Source organism: Syngnathoides biaculeatus, chromosome 6 (genome assembly GCF_019802595.1).
Source record: "Syngnathoides biaculeatus isolate LvHL_M chromosome 6, ASM1980259v1, whole genome shotgun sequence".
NCBI classification, from domain to species: domain Eukaryota; kingdom Metazoa; phylum Chordata; class Actinopteri; order Syngnathiformes; family Syngnathidae; genus Syngnathoides; species Syngnathoides biaculeatus.
Genome location: NC_084645.1, coordinates 10932050 through 10949713, shown reverse-complemented (window position 1 = coordinate 10949713; position 17664 = coordinate 10932050). Strand labels below are relative to the sequence as shown.

At 39.9% G+C, this 17664-nt stretch overlaps 2 protein-coding genes across 3 annotated transcripts in view; both read left to right on the top strand.

Moving 5' to 3' along the window:
* Positions 1 to 10704, top strand: part of edc4 (enhancer of mRNA decapping 4) — a 77197-nt gene extending 66493 nt beyond the window's left edge. For both annotated transcript variants that reach the window (XM_061821948.1, XM_061821949.1), the window contains 2 exons: positions 2097 to 2260; positions 8928 to 10704. In XM_061821948.1, the coding sequence (XP_061677932.1) occupies positions 2097 to 2260; positions 8928 to 9111 (348 nt within the window). In that variant the 3' untranslated portion in view covers positions 9112 to 10704. The remainder of the gene's footprint in view (positions 1 to 2096; positions 2261 to 8927) is intronic.
* A 2192-nt stretch (positions 10705 to 12896) lies between these two features.
* nrn1la (neuritin 1-like a) overlaps positions 12897 to 17664 on the top strand; it is a 95979-nt gene continuing 91211 nt past the window's right edge. Inside the window, exon 1 of the mRNA XM_061822264.1 lies at positions 12897 to 13138. Coding sequence (XP_061678248.1) covers positions 12946 to 13138 — 193 coding nt within the window. The 5' untranslated portion in view covers positions 12897 to 12945. The remainder of the gene's footprint in view (positions 13139 to 17664) is intronic.

The following is a 17664-nucleotide window of genomic DNA, read 5'->3' as shown; positions in this document are numbered from 1 at the left end:
TTAATATATTTGGCGCGATATTAAGGATGTCACAACACTGAATGGCCAATAAAAACAGAATAATATTGAACTTATTTTCCTGCAGGATGCATTTGGGAAATTGCCTTTGGAGTAGGCAATAGTGAGACATTTAGTGAAACAGTGATTTTGGTCCATTTTTTGCCACAATTAAAGTGCTTAAAGAGGAGGATGCTATTCAGGTGGCGCAACTTGAAGCAGGGTGCAGGTGGGCCTGGCTCAAATTGGAAGCTGAAACAAAAGAAAATATGTACATTTAAATATAATCTCAATTTTATACATAAACGTGTGCTTGAGCGGTGTAAGTACATGTTTTTCCGCCTGAGGAAAATGTTTATTTTACCTTGTTGTACTCTTCAGTCTTTCAGATTGATAAATTTAAGTTAAAACTTGAAAAAAAATATCTGGTCCCCCGGAATTATATTTTTGTCATCTTTTTCATGCCTTTAGTGTTTGCTTGTCTGACAATGTATTAAAAGTTGAATGTACTTAAATGTTTTACACATACTTTATTCACTCAAGGCTGTAAGCTAATGATGATTAAGACCAGCTGCCTGGTGTAGCAATCAGTTGCAGTTTACATAATATTATGTTCTGACTATCTAATCATTACTAATCGCAAAAATGATCAGTGACTGACTACTAGCCGACTAGTAAAATAGTTTGTGGCAGCCGCAGAGTTAAGTAAGAATAGCAAATATTTTGTTTCAACAGCTTCTGTCAGTTGGGTCTACAAACTGACAGCTGGAGAAGAGAGTTCTTAATGCTTTCTGATTGAAAATAATCTCCAAACTGCTAAATGATGATGAAGTCCTGGATAGAAATTTGTCAAATCACAAGTTTAACTGTAATTTACAAGTTTCTAACAAATTAATCCTTATATATATATAAAAAAACATCTTTGGAATTATTAATAATTGCATCCATTCGCTGGGGATAAGGACTGGGCCAGATTTTGGTTCATGAAAATCTTTGAATAGCTGTTGCCTAATTTAATTGCCATGAAGAAGCAAGAAAAATATCCTAAAAAGTCATGACTCTGCGGGAAAACACTGCCAATGATTGGTTTATGCAATCAGTGGTGGGGTATTTTCCTCACCCCACCATACTAAATGTGAAAACATTTTCTTTTAAAGCCGTGGCTAGAGGATATCAGCAGGCGCCAAATGACCAATATATGGCGATCTACTGTACCAGAATTACGGCATGAATAGCCTTAAAAGCTAAGTCACAGCAATTGACATTTTACCTGAATAACACCACACAACCAATTGGGTTGTGAGATTATTTTTGGACACAATGTAAACATTCACACTTGAAGATGGAAAATGTATGACCGCCAAAACTTAAAAACCTCTCCAAGAGCCAATCTCAGTTAGGAGTCAACCAACTGAGAGCCCAACTAATGAAATTAGAAGTGTTGATGTTCCACAGTCCAAAAAAAACTTTTTTTTTTTTAAATTTTTTAATTTTCTATTTAAGAAGCATTGGGCGATGTGAGCAATACCTTGCACAAAACCTCTTAGAGTGCCTACTCTGCAGTTTAGTTAATTTGAATTAAGTTGAAAATGGTCACTAAATTCTCTCTAAAGCGGTTGATGTTCACCAGTTTGTGGTAATATAGTTTGTCTAGAAAGTTCAAGACTGTTCACTCCATTGGGCGTCATGTAAAGATAATTACAAGAACACAGCACAGAATCCTCAATGTGGTGATGAAAAGTCCTAGAATCTTGGCAAAAGGGTTACACAAATCTTCATCCCATGTTAACACCTCTGTTGACAAATCGATGAGTAAAACATCAAAGAAGATTGATGTCATAAGAGTAAACCAGTGAGGAAGCCACTGCTGTCTAATAAACTTTGCTACATGTTTGCAAAAGAGCACCTGGATGCTCCACAGCACTTATGGCAATATGTTATGTTGACACACAAAAACGAATTTGAATTGTTTGAAAGGGACATATATGTTTAGGTGGGGTTGGTGACAAGCAGTGCATAGCGCACACCTCATCCCAACTTTGAATTGTGGTGCGTGGGGTACTTCATTGAGTAATATAACCTCCTTACTCCCTTTCCAGGCTCTCTCAGCAACAGATCTGAACTTGGTCTTGTATGTGTGTGAGACCATTGACTCCCAGCAGGTGTTTGGACAACAACCCTGCCCTCTCAGCCAGCCTGTGCTCCTGTCACTCATACAACAACTCTCATCCAACCTCAACACTCGCTCTGAGCTCAAAATCAGGTAGGGCACTGACACAGTAGCCGTTCTAGACCAATCATCATTCTAAAAATACATGGATTTTCTTGCAAGAGTGTACATTTGAATAAAATCCAGTTCAAAGGTAAAAAAGAAAAGCAAATCTCATATGGATCTGAAATGAAAATAAACAGAATAAGAATAATGTCAATTAAGGAATAAACCAGGGGTGTTTTTTTCCACCAGCTTTGGTAAGGTGAAAATGTGCAGGGGGGCGACCATTCAACACATTTGACACAATAATATTAGATGAAAATCAAATATTGAATTTTGTAATTTTTGTTTGTGCAAATAGCATACTTGGGACTGGCATAAAAACTTATTACAAAGGTTTTTAGCCAAAATCACTTGAAGACCAGATAAAATGAAAAATTCTGTCTGCAAAATCCCCTTTTGGAAAGATTAAAGACTTCTCTTTGAAACAATGCATATTAGTCACTATTAAATGCTCACAGTAAACTTTTGAATTCAAAACTGTGGCCAGTGCATATTCAAAACAGTGGTTTAGATCATTACAAAAAATGTGATACTTTAGAATTTATTCACCACAGAGGACTAAACAAATTACTTGCCCGCACTAATGTGAAGGGTGAAACTGGGTTCTTGCCTGCACAATGTAGTCCAGCTCTGGCTCAAAGACTGGTCTTGATTCGTAACATTTCACGCAGGTGAGAGTTACTTACTCTTTCTCACACGGCTCTTTGTAATGTTCATGACTGAGAATATGTTTCAGACAAGTATGTTGAGCCAAACAAGATCCGCATTTTCGTAGCAACCGTTCCAATCTCTGAAAATGTGGCTCAATCCAGATGGCGGTAGAAATCGACCACCGAGAGCTGTTGGTGTCGGTTGTGACACTCGGCGTCACACTGTAACTCAATGAGCTTTTGCAGTGCTTGGCAATTAGCATTGGCATCTCGTATCTCACCCTTGTTGCATTTTTAATTTGACTTACGGGCTCTTGTGAAAGAGCGCTGCTGCTCCGTTAAAAGAGCTTCCATTTGTCAACTTTTCACCTGTTCAAAAGCTTTTCGTCGTTAGCATGTTTTGTCTGGTAGTGAATTCCTTAACCAGCTACAGTCTTGTGGCAAATTAGGCAGAGACAATTGTTTCGTATTTCGTCAAAAAATACTACAATTTCTATTTGTTGTAGAATCGACAGTACTCGCTGTCAACTCTTTTTTTTTATTAAGCTACAGACGCCATGTTTGTAATGGGGTGACCTGGAATGCCATGTTTGTAATGGGATTAGCTGAAATGATGACAGAAGGTCAGATGTCAAGTGCAACAAGGATGTGGCCTCAGTGCTACTACCATCTTCTGGTGAAATTTAAAATACCTATTTTTTACACAAGTATTTTATACAGCAGTCAACATTGCAAGTGACCCGCATGTAATTTTTTAAGAGGTTGTGGGCCAATAAAAATTTTAACACAGGCTGCAATTGGGCCCTGAGCGGGACCTTGGAAATGTCTGGACTAAAAGGAAGAACGTTTTTGACAATGAGCCCTTTGTCATGACAGTACAACATCCTCTGCTGGATAAAATGAACACTGCTCCATTTGCACCTAATTAGAATCGTCAGTGCTCTTGCAACATGTCTATTCTTGTCTCAAAACACAAATTTTTTGTCTCTGAAGTAAAATCAGACTAAACCTCTCCTGTTTCAGGTGAGTCTGCGTCACCAAAATTATTCAATTTTGTTAGATTCAACAATGACAGAATTTCTTAGAGAATTTTATTTTCTTTGAGGTCCAGAATTTGCATGAACGAAAACTACTTTGTCTTTAAAGAACATGGACAAACTCAGATGTTGAGGTCATGGCTTTGCAAGTTCCTGATAGAATATCTGACAACATGTGAGTAAATTGATGGAACACTTGGGGATGTATTTAAGGCCTCAAACACTTCTTCCTTTAAAATCATGGGAAAATCAAAAGAAATCGGCCAGGAAATCAGAGAAAGAGTTGTGGAACTCCACAAATGTGGCTCATCCTTGGTTACAATCTCCAGGTGCTTGAAGGTGCCATGCTCATCTGTTCAAAGAGTTATATGAAACTATAAAAATCATGGGTATATCCAGCCATCACACCTCTCAGGAAATAGACGGGCACTATGTCCCATAGAAAGGAGCTTCACTGAGAATTAAGCCATTACTCCTAAGGAAACATAAAAAGCCAGAGTACTTTGCAAAAAGAAACGAAGACAAAGATCTTAAATTCTGCAAACATCCTGTGGTCTGATGAAACTAAAGTGGGCCTATTTGGCCATTATGAATCACGTTACATCTGGAGGAAAAAGGATGATGCTTCTAGTCCTGAGAACACCATACCAACTGTGAAGCATGGAGGTGGCAGCAGCATATTGTTTTTCTGCAGAAGGAACTAGAGTTCTCATCAAAATTTTGTGGCAACTGACAGTCCTCACTCAGTTACGCCAGTTCTCTCTGAAGGAATGGAACAGAATTCCAACAGAGTACAGTCAGAAGCTTGGAGAAGTTTACCCAAAATGCTTGACCCAAATCCAGCAGTTCAAAGGAAATGCTACCAAGGAAATTTATGTAAACTTTGGGCTTAGAAGAAAATATAAAATTTTTCAACAAATTGTCATTATCACATTTACAGTGAAGAAAATAAGTATTTGAACACCCTGCTGTATTGCAGGTTATCCCACTTAGAAATCATGGAGGGGTCTGAAATTTTCATCGTAGGTGCATGTCCACTGTGAGAAAGAAAATCTAAAACGAAAAATCCAGCAATCACAATGTATGATTTTTTTTTTTGTTGTTGTTGTTGTTTTTTTAATGATTTATTGGTGTGATACAGCTGCAAATAAGTATTTGAACACCTAAGAAAACCATTGTTAATATTTGGTACAGTAGCCTTTGTTTGCAATTACAGAGGTCAAACATTTCCTATGTTGTTCACCAAGTTTGCACAAACAGGAGGGATTTTGGACCACTCCTCCACAACGATCTTCTCTAGATCAGACAGGTTTCTGGGCTGTCACTGAGAAACACAGCGTTTCAGCTCCCTCCAAAGATTTTCTATTGGGTTTAGGTCTGGAGACTGGCGAGGCCACGCCAGAGCCTTGATATGGTTCTTACGGAGCCACTCCTTGGTTTTCCTGACTCTGTGCTTCGGGTCATTATGTTGAAAGACCCAGCCACGACCCATCTTCAGTGCTCTGACTGAGGGGAAAAAGGTTGTTCCCCAAAATCTCACAATACGTGGCCGCGGTAATCCTCTCCTTAATAGAGTGCAGTCGTCCTGTCCCATGTGCAGAAAAACACTCCCAAAGCATGATGCTACGACCCCCATGCTTCACAGTAGGGATGGTGTTCTTGGGATGGAACTCATTATTCATTTTCCTCCAAACACGGTTTGTGGAATTGTGACCAAAAAGTTCCATTTTGGTCTCATCTGACCACAAAACATTCTCCCATGACTCCTCTGGATCATCCAAATGGTCATTGGCAAACTTAAGACGGGCCTTGACATGTGCTCGTTTAAGCAGGAGAAACTTTCCGTGCCATGCATGATTTCAAACCATGACGTCTTAGTGGATTACCAACAGTCACCTTGGAAACGGTGGTGCCAGCTCTTTTCAGGTCATTGACCAAGTCCTGTTGTGTAGTCGTGGGCTGATCCCTCATTTTTCTAAGGATCATTGATATGCCATAAGGTGATAATTTGCATGGGGCTCCGCTCCGATTGAGATTGACCGTCATGTTTAGCTTCTTCCATTTTCAAATGATTGCTCCAACAGTGGACCTTTTTTCACCAAGCTGCTTGGCAATTTCTCCGTAGCCCTTTCCAGCCATGTGGAGTTGTACAATTTTGTCTCTGGTGTCTTTGGACAGCTCTTTTGTCTTCGTCATGTCACAAGTTTGAGTCTTACTGATTGTATGGGGTGGACAGGTGTCTTTATGCAGCTAACAACCTCAGACAGGTGCATCTGATTCCGGATAATAGATGGAGTGGAGGTGGACTTTTAAAGACAGACTAACAGGTCTTTGAGGATAGTTATTTGCAGCTGAATCACACAAATAAATCGTTAATATACATACATTGTGGTTTCTGAATTTTTCTTTTTAGAATATCTCTCTCACAGTTGACATGCACCTATGATGAAAATTTCAGACTCCTCCATGATTTCCAAGTGGGAGAACTTACTACATAGCAGGGTGTTCAAATACTTATTTTCTTCACTGTAACAAAATCAAATAATTTTGTTCACCCTGACTGACCTGAAACGGGAGAGGTCTAGTCTGAATGACTTCAGACAGTGAGACTAAAATGAAAAGTTTTTTGTGCAGTATTTGTAAAGTTCAGGCTTCAGGTGTACCTAACCATCTTTGTCCCTTTCACCTCTGAATATGTGCATCACTTCTCTTCTGCTTTTCCAATTCCCCAACCCAAACAATGTCTCTCTATAGCCAGGTGTAGAGATCAGACACTTCTTTGGTTTGCAGCTGGGGTATTGCACCGTAGAGAACGAGGGTGTGGTTCATTATGAAATTTTATTAGCTCAACGTAGATTAGCTGCACAGGCTGGGCTTGGGTTTATTAACAAGATCATTACTCAAATGCAAATACATTTCACTAGTATTTAGTGGGAATCCCTAATTCTGCTGCCATTCAGAATTTGCTACAAAATGTTCTTTTTCCTGAATACCCATCAATTATTTAAATTTAATTTAATAAATACAAATATTCACTTTTGGGCTTTGGACACAATTATTCTGCATGTTCGTGACTCCTGTGTAAGCCTGTCTGGCCAGTTGGCGCTACAGATCAGGAAAGGGTGTACTGTGCCCATAGAAATGGTCATTTAAAATGCGAAGACAGTAACGCAGCTGGACACTCAACACCACCAGATGTGTGATTGTAACAATTAACAAGAGAAATGCAGGGTGGCAGGAGAAGAGATTGTGCAGATGTCAACTTCATCCCACTGCATTTTTTTTTTTTGTGTGAGAACACAAAATAGTCATTAAGAGAAATGGACAGGTTGTCAGGAAAGGTTAAGGTCAGTCCTTGACATTGACGATTAAGTGACTGAGAGGTGTCAAAAGTCAAAAGTACCAGTATTCAGTACTCAAGTAAAAGTACTGATACTTGTGGAAAAAAAGTGATACAACCCAAAATATATAATTCTGAAAAAGATTTGACAGAAGTGTGTACACTTACAAATGTACTTAAAAATGTAAAAGGTAAATTATTTTTCAGCCCCATATAAAATACATGTAGGGAGATTTTTGTGCCCGTTTTCTCTGGGAGCAATAATGGACAAAATGAAAAGGATAGTTTTAACTAAAAAAAAAAAAATTATAATATTTGTACTATTGGGGGGAGGGGGGGAGTCTACATACTTCATAATTAGTTAAATACAAAATCTTGTTTCAAACACATTAGCCTACTAAAATAAATGTTTGAAATATTGTTAATGCTCAAACATGACATGATTTGCTGTCAGTGAGCCAGACCTTTACAACAGGATATATTTATTTTTAAAAAATAATTAAAATAAACCCCTCATTTTTAGGTGCGTTGCTCATATACAATACTGGCAACAATATTCTTATAATATTTATAAGATAAATAACTGAGTGGACTGGAGGCATTGGTCCCATCAAAGGCAATGTACCATATGTTTCATGAAAATATAGCACAACTGACTTTCATGATGTTTACTTTTTTTCTATTAATATTGAACATTTGGGGAAAAAAATTCTTCCCATGTATTTAGAGGATTATTCCCAGCAAATACGATGTTCTGCTTTCCATGGAAAATAGTCTATTTTAAATTAAACTATTTTCACACGACTTAAGGAGAACAACATGGAAACACATTTTAAATTGTGGTTTTTAAAATACCCAAACCCTTAACAGTTTGCATTTGAATACAAAGAAAGAACACTAATAAGATACAAGTAAATAACCACTCAACAGGCAAAACACCCCAGGCCTACCACTCAGTACGACATTTTATTTAATGCATGCAACTTAAAAAAAAAGGCTCACATTCATTTGAATTTAAGCAGCAGAGGCAAATCAAGATGAAATTTCAAGGAACACTACATACAACTCTGAAACAAATTTCAAGTTAAAAAAAAAAAAGTCTACCTGAGTTCGAGTAGTCTGTCCAGGTACAGTGACACGATACTGGATATAGACCCTCTGAGACAGAGACCAATGTGAGAAAAAACTGCCGGTGACAATACCTGCCATTTAAAGATACCTAGGAATTAATGTCTATTTTTAAAAAATGTTGGAATAAGTGGTCTTTTTTACTGAAGTGTCAACCCACATCTTCACTAACCATAGATTAGATTACAAAAGTAACAAGCTCATTTTGAAAATTAAGGAATAAGAAATAATTTTTTGGAAAAAAAAAAAAACCGCAAGGTGTAAAAGTGAAAAGTTCCAAGAAAATACTAAAGTAGACATGCCTAAAAATGTGCAGTAACAAAATACTTGTACTTCATTACTTGGCACTTCTGGTGACTGTGTTAAATAAAGACAACCAATGAAACTAATTTGTGTATTTTTGCCTTTAAGCAAAGACGTCCGTTGAAATGACTGCAAATGTTTTGTGCCAGAATCAATGACTCATTGTAATCCAAGTCTTTCTCTGGATCCCATTGCAGCTACTTGGAGGACGCATTAATGAATCTGGACCACAGTGATCCTCGAACGAGAGATCACATGGCGTCAGTGCTGACCCAAGTTAGACCAAAGCTCTTTGCCTTCATCCAACAGGACCCCCACAGGCCTCTTACCAAGCGAGCGCGGCGTCTCATGATGATGCTTCAAGGACTCGTCAACCACTAGTTTTTCAAATCTCATTCTGAACTAAAGGGTGTTCATAGAAATTCAATGTTGAATCCATTTTTGTACATCTCCATGACTGTAGAGGAGAAATCATCCTTTGTAATCTTGAAGGACAACTTCAGCCCACCATCTTTTTATTTTCTTGGTGAGACGACAGTTGTTACCGCTGCCCCTGGGAAATGGATGCTGCAAACCTGGTGTTAGTGGCTGGGGCTCACGTGAATAATAAATGCGCGTTTAGTTGAGGAAGGTTGTTAATTGCTCTTTTTTTCCTCCTATCCTTTCTACTCTTTTAATCCAAGCCATATGTACTGGTAATTCCTAGGAACATAATTCTTTCCATCCAGTGCAGTTCAATTGGCTCACATCAAAGAATGTTGTGAATATCCGTGTTCTAATAAGATTGAGTTTTCCAATTGTCATTGAAGACAGTCGAGAGTTTTGCCACTCCATCAAGTACCTGTGTGTCAGGATACTAATCTCAGTGGCTGGTGACCTCAAACCATTCAGTTCTTTTCACTTCTGCGTCTTTAGAAAAGTTTGTCATCCTTTGTATTTTTTTTTCTTTTTTTAATGACAAAGTTCATGTCAAACAAATATATGTAATATCCAAAGCCAAAGGAATTGGGCCTTCTTGGCCTGAACTGGATTAATTGAGCCCCTTTGCTTTCTGGAATATTCTTCATTTTCTTTTGGAAGGAAAAATAATGAAAAAAACAAATCTTTAGTACCTGATCCTAACTGGCCTTTCCCCTCAAACCATTTCACTTGCAAGATGCAAACTAAATAATTCAAACATTAACAAAGCCACAGAATGCTTAAAAAATGTTGTTTTATAGTCTGACGTATATTTGGCTGCTGCTTGCCGTCCAGAGAAACCATAGTGCTCTGATTTTGTTTTCTCACTTGTTTTTCCATTTTTCATCTAGACATTTAGTCTTTGTTCAGCCATGTTTAAAATGATGAAACCAGTGAAAAAATCTTCCAAATTGATTTGACACTTGTTACTGATTTAATATTGTTTTTGAAAACTGGGTGTGCAGTTACTTCTCGTGGGCTTTAGGAGGCAGCACCTGATTGAAGTGCATTCCCTATTGCTCACCATTGAGTTTGCTTTAGGCCCTCGAAGTTTTGTTTGCACTCGTGCATCTTATTTGCAAGTACCGGTTTCCTGGGTCGTCACTGTTTTGCTGACAGTAAATGTTTTATTTTGACATTTTTGTGAAAAATTTAAGTTGGATTTGTTTAGCAAGTGCCTTACTGTATTTTATCTTGTTTTACATGGATGTTTAATCCTATTTAGGCCTTTCAAGGAAGTTCTAATAATGAAGCATTACCCCCTGAAGTCTTGTTTGGTCTGACATTTACAATCGTCTGTCATTAACAGGCAGTTTGTGATTGCATCTGAGACTAAAGCAGCACATCAATGCCAAGCTTTTTTACAATAAGCTGTTAAATCTCAGTTGCACATCTCAAGAGAATATAGTTTGACTTCTGCTTCACCGAGTGAGAACAAGCTTGTGTGTTGTACTCTTTCAGTCTTTTACTCTGTATTCTACTTTAAACAGTTGGCATAAAATAATGTTGAATTGCTATTTTGTGGTTTGTTACGAAGCTTCCGCTCGTGAAAGGTTTGTCAGCCTCATTCTTTCAAGTTGAGAATCCTTAGTGGAACATTTCACATTCATAACAAAACTCCAAAAAGTTTAATATAATAGGCTTATTGTGTATGGATGTGTGTGTGTGTGTGTGTGTGTGTGTGTGTGTGTGTGGTGTGTGTGTGTGTGTGTGTGAATGTGTGTTTAAAAAAAACAAAACAATTGTCTCATTTCTCAAATTCTTTTTTGCATTTTTTTCCCAACTGTAATTTTCAAGATTATCTTCCAAATAAGTATCAGACAACTACTCAACTCAAGTGAACTTGAAAAAAAAAATGCAATTTTTAAATTAGTTTATTTATTAAAGAAAAAAAAATCCATTCCATGTGAAAAAAGTAAGCACCCCCTAAACCTAATGACTGGCCCCTCTTCGGCAGCAACAACTGAGGTCAAGCGGTTTCTTTAATAGGCCATGAGTCTCACGTCTCTGTGGAGATATTTTGGCCCATTTTTGTATAATTATTTGAATTCAGCAAAAATCTAGGGTTTTTTGAACAGTTAATGGCCATTTTAAGGTCATGCTACAGCATTTAAATCTTAAGTCTGGGCTTTGACTAAGCCACTCCATCCATCCATGCATTTTCTTAGCTGCTTATCCTCACAAGGGTCACGGGAGTGCTGGAACCTATCCCAGCTGTTCACCGTGAACTGGTTGCCAGACAATCGCAGGGCACGTGGAGACAGACAACAACCGCACTCACAATCACACCGATGGGCAATTTAGAGTGTCCAATTCATGCATGTTTTTGGGATGTGGGAGGAAACAGGAATGCCTGGAGAAAACCCATGCAGGCACAGGGAGAACATGCAAGCTCCACACAGAAAGGGCCGAGATCGAACCCTGGTCCTCAGAACTGTGCCATCATGCATCCTAAGCCACTCCAAAATCTTCATTTTGTTTTTGATTTTTAAGCCATTCAGATTGTGGCCTACTGGTGTTTTTATTGGTCATTGCACAAACTGATGACTGATTATTCTCCTTCAGCATTTTCTGTTCAAGAGCAGCCTTCATGCTTCCATCAATCACAGCAAGTTGCCCGGGTGTGAAGGAGCAAACAGTCCAAGACCATCACCACCATGTTTGACTGTTTGTGTGTTTTTTTGTCCACCACCAGATGTTCTGCTATATTTAAGGCAAATGTCACGATAAAGACATCTTCCAAACTTCCTGTGGGTGGCTGGTTTTGGCGGGCCTCAGTGGAGCTGGTGGACCACCTGTAATTCCTCAATGTGGGTGGTGCCTTGTCCACTGGTCTTCCCTCGGGTGGACTCCTGGGTCCGACCCTGCCTCTCTGGTGGGTGGTGTGGGGTCAGGCACCAATGCAGGTGCAAGATGTAGAGGTCACTTCTGAAGGCCTGCGCATGTGAGACTTGTCAATTCACATGCATACGTCCGCCAAGATCTCTTGGACTGATTCACTTAGTGTGGGAGCAATCACTCATTGAAATAAATCACTCATGATTGTGAACTTCCTGGGTTTCCCCTCGGTTGCACATTGTTTCTGTGGATGTTTAGATTTGACATGTCCACTTCATGACCTGCTTGCTTTTTTTCTAGTTCTTTTCTTGTCCAGTCCTGTCCCAAATTGTGCTCTTCTTACTTTTCATTGGTGTAGCACCACTCCCTAATACAACACTCAAATCTGTCTCACTGTACAAGGCATCTGATTTATTTTCCTCATCTTTATTTCAGTGAATGTCCTGTATTTTGTCCTTTCTTGCTATCTTTTCTGTCACTCCCTTTTTTTTTTTAAATTTCCCTTTAAGACTTTGTTCCCTCTGACTGACTTTACAATAAAAATCCATCATCATACAAAGAACCGCAGTGCCATCTTAAAAACTTCACACTGGCACAGTCAAACTTTTCCGGTATAAAAGCGACACATCTGCTTTTCCCTTGACAGAACAGCTGAACATGGCAAAAAAAAAAAAAAAAAAAAAAAACACTGAAAGCATTTAAAGTGAAATCCCATTAAAGTACAACCTTTTGTATTCTGAGCTGCACCGAAACGTGAGACTGGTTCGAAAATCGGATCGCGTCCTCCCCAACTGTCGGCTCAATTTGCCCCCATCATCTGTCTGTGCAAAGCAGATGGGGCTGTGCTCTCCACCCCACCCCATTCGCAATCGTCCTTCCTTGCCTCCCTCCAGTCCACATACTCGCCCTTGCCATCAGATGAGCGCACTGTGCATCCTCTCACTCATTCCGGACTACCGCGCTGCGCCAAATATCGGAGCGAGAAACATCGTCGAGACTCGGCAACTGACTTTATTTGAGCAAAACGTCGGACATCTACTGCGTGGTTGCAGGACGCGTTTCAACATCATGAACTCCGTGTGCTTCTTCGTGACTGTTGCTCTCATTCTGAGTAAGTACTGGACTACAAATAACCTGTAAAAGTTGAGTCGGTACTTGTATGGTTTGGTTCGACGAGCCGTCTCCTGTAAGTTCCTCATCAAAAGTGTCCGTCGCAACAGCCTGCACCAAGCAACGTATTCACCCCCACATCAGAATAGATTTGAGGCTGCGCAAGCGTGCGCGGATCTTTTCGGACAGACACCTGGCTGCCTCTTACTGCAAATAGATGCTTATATAACTTGCGTGCAACATTATATTATTTTTTTTCCTCCAGACTGTCACACTCCGGTCCATCAAGCCCCACCAAAAGTGCGCATGCGCCTTTAACGCGATTCAACTTTCAGAAGTGCAACTAAGTGCACGGCGCTTGGCTTGAATATGTTCCATTTCCAAGTCAGATGTTAGCTAAATGCTCATCATTTCCCACCGCTGTTGACAGTGATGATCTGTTCGTTCTGCTGTCAGCGGAAGGATTTGGTAAAGGCGTCCCACGGGAGCGTGGGAACAAAAAGTTTCATCATAGAGATAAAATACATAAATCTGTCCTCCTCCTCCTCCTCCTCTTCCTCCTCCTCCTCCTCCTCACAGCGGAGTCTCGCGAGGGTTTACTCGGCTCTTTACTCAAAGAGATCCTCTCTGACATCTCGCTCAGTGTCACTCAATCTTTGTCACATTTTATAGACTATGATGCATCGTGTGTGAGAGAAATAAACCCTAATTTAATATTGTACTGTGTGTGATGGAGCTCGATGGCTTTGGGTTTGAAGCCTGCTTTGGCCTTCCTGTATGGACTTAATTTCCGGTCCTTGCTTGGGTGTTCTCCACGTTGTCCAGTCATCATCATCTCACAGTCCAAAAGCATGCATTAAAGACTGGAATGAGGAATGCAGCCCTATGGTGAGCACAAGCCAGTCCAAAACCAGATAAATTCAGTGTTGCGTCAGGAAGGGCATCAGGCTTAAAAATTTGCCAAACAAATAGCGTTCATCTCAAGACTTCCGTACTGAATTGGTCATGGCCAGGCTTAACAACATCCCAGCCACCATTAACCTGCCGCCGGTGGAAATATACTTACTCTGGGTTGAAAGTTGGAAAGTGGGTTCTTTGACCAAATGAGAAGAGGAAAGCACAGAGCCTACAACAGAGAGTGGGGACTTTGAGGAAAATCTCGAGAGTTGGTTGACATGAAGAGGAGTGAGGTTGCTGTATTGTGTGTCCAGGAGACCAGGTGGAATGGCAGTAAGGTTAGAAGTTTAGGGGCAGGGTTTGAATGATTTTACCATGGTATAGATGTGAAGAGAAATGGAGATAGCTGGAGGGATTATTTCAAGCAGGGGTCTCAAACTCAATTTCCATTGGGGCCGCTGGAGGCAGAGTCTGGCTGAAGCTCGGCCCCTCAGCTCGAGCCACGCTTTAAAGAGCTCTATCACCTGACCTGAAGGTAGTGTCATGAGCCCTGAGGAGTGAAGGTAACTGGCTGGTAATTCAGGGTCTCTGATTTGGAAAACCTGATACTTTTCCTCACACGCGCAGTTTCCATACAGACCTTGATATAGTCCACTACACCCCCTATGCAAAGCAAATTTATTTGTGTGGAGTATTTCATACACAACGTAACTCAATGTGATTTACAAGATTAAAAGCATTCAAATACAAAGAAATAAAACGTTTAAAACTGTGGGGGGGGGGGGGACAGTGAAAAAAATTGAAAAGTGGAAAAAACTCTAAAACACGGGAGAAAAAAAGTTTTTAACCTGGATTTAAAAACACTCACACTTGGGGCTGATGTCACCTGTGTTGGTAATTGATTGCATTTTTTTGCAGCATAATAGATAATGCTGCTTCATCATGCTTGCTTTGGACTCTGCGCTCCACCATTTGACCTGAGTCAGTCAATCTCAGAGCTCGACTGGGTTTGTTTCTTTTATGAATTCAGGACCTAAACCTTTGAGTGATTTATCGATCAGTAGCAGAACTTTTCAATCTATTCTAAGGCTAACTGGCAACTAGTGTAAAGACTTTGGAATTTGACTTATATGTGCTGACCTTTTTGTTCTGGTCAGAACCTGAACTGCAGTATGATGAATGAGGTGTATCTGTTTAAATGTTCTTTTTGGGGAGCCCAGTCAGAAGACCATTACAATAGTCAAGTCTACTTGAGATAAATGCATGGATGAGCTCTTCCTGGTCTACTTGACTCATGCAAGCCTTCTCTCTTGATATGTTCTTCAAATGGTACAAGGCAGTGTTAACAATTTATTTATATCTATATTTATATATATATATATATATATATATATATATATATATATATATAATTATTATATCTATATTTATATATATCTATAATTAATAGGAATGAACAAAATATGACCAAAAGTACAACATTGATAGTTTTGTGGCAAAATATGTACCCTGTACTTTGTAAATTGTGTCAAAGTAACTGTAATGAGCACAAAACAGTGTTACAAATACATTCTGTTGCAAGGTAGTGATACAGCTCGTGTTCTAGTGAGACAGCGAAAGTCACAGACGCCATCAGAGACGCCAAAATCACATTAAAAGCTGTGCACTGGTGAGGGGAGGATTATATTTTAATTGTTCTCCCTCAAGAAAACTTACAATATGTCTTTTCTTCCCACAAATTCCCCTGTGCAGTTTTTCAACTGCAGAGCAGACACTGCAGCGGAGGTTTTTTAATTGTAACACTTGTAAAGGTCAAGCAGGGCGTTTACTTTGCCTTCCGTGCAATCTGCTCCCTTCACTGTTCCTACCCGTTTCTCACCTCCTTCTCCCAACACAGTGATCAGTGAGTAGTTTGCATGGTGTGTTAAAATTGAGTTTTAGCACTTTTCAGGTCTCATGGAAAGATGACAACAATCTCTGTTCACGTGGACCTGCAAAAATGCCTGAAGATGCAGCAATATGCATGTCAAACCAGTAGTTGGCAATGTTGGTTGTAAAAGTTATGTATCTGGAATATCCATCATATCCATTCATATCCAAGCTATATTTTTAAATTATTATTATTTAAAGGCCTTAAACATAGAGTAAGTCTATGAAAATGTGAATGTGCCTTTTTACTTATCTTCTTCTTCTTTTCCTTTCGGCTTGTCCCGATTAGAGGTCGCCACAGCGTGTCATCTTTTTCCATCTAAGCCTATCTCGTGCATCTTCCTCACTAACACCCACAGTCTTCATGTCCTCCCTCACCACATCCATCAACCTTTTCTTTGGTCTTCCTCTCGCTCTTTTGCATGGCAGATCCATCCTCAGCATCCTTCTACCAATATACTCACTCTCTCGCCTCTGGACATGTCTAAACCATCGAAGTCTGCTCTCTCGAACCTTGTCTCCAAAACATCCAACTTTCGCTGCCCCTCTAATGAGCTCGTTTTTAATCCTATCCAACCTTTTCACTCAAAGCGAGAACCTCAGCATCTTCATTTCTGCCACCTCCAGTTCTGCTTCCTGTTGTTTCTTTAGTACCACCGTCTCTAATCCATACATCATGGCCGGCCTCACCACTGTTTTATAAACTTTGCACTTCATCCTAGCGGAGACTCTCCTGTCACATAGAACACCAGACACCTTCCGCCAACTGTTCCACCCCGCTTGGACCCGTTTCTTCACTTCCTTACCACACTCTCCATTGCTCTGTATTGTTGACCCCAACGATTTGAAGTCATCCAGCCTCGCTATCTCTTCTCCCTGGAGCTTCACTCCTCCTCCTCCTCCACCCCTCTCATTCACGCACATATATTCAGTTTTATTTCGGCTCATCTTCATTCCTCTCCTTTCCAGTGCATAACTCCATCTTTCTAATTGTTCCTCCGCCTGCTCTCTGCTTTCACTGCAGATCATAATATCATCTTTGAACATCATAGTCGAAGGGGATTTCAGTCTAACCTCATCTGTCAGCCTATCCATTACTACCGCAAACAGGAAGGGGCTCAGAGCAGATCCCTGATGCAGTCCCACCTCCACCTTAAATTCTTCTGACACACCTACAGCACATCTCACTGCTGTTCTGCTGCCCTCATACATGTCCTGTCCTATTCTAACATATTTCTCAGGCACACCAGACTTGTGCATGCAGTACCACAGTTCCTCTCTTGGTACTCTGTCAGTGGCTTTTTCTAGGTCTACATCTGCCCCTTAAAGTTCCTTTGCTGAATGCCGTACATATCCATCACTTCTTTATCACCCCTGTTTTCCTTCGCCAACATGTCCATTGAAATCTGCACCAATCATAACTCTCTGACTGGGATGCTCAGGACTACTTTGTCTAGTTCCTTCCAGAATTTCTCTTTCAACTCGAGGTCATATCCGACCTGTGGGGCATAGCCTCTTATCACATTATACATAATACCCTAAATTTTAGTCTCATTACGCGATCTGATACTCTTTTCATCTCCAAGACATTCTTAGCCAGATGTTCCTTTAGAATAACCCCAACTCCATTTCTCTTTCCATCTACTTCATGGTAAAATAATTCCAATCCTGCTCCTAAACTTCTAGCCTTACTCCCCTTTC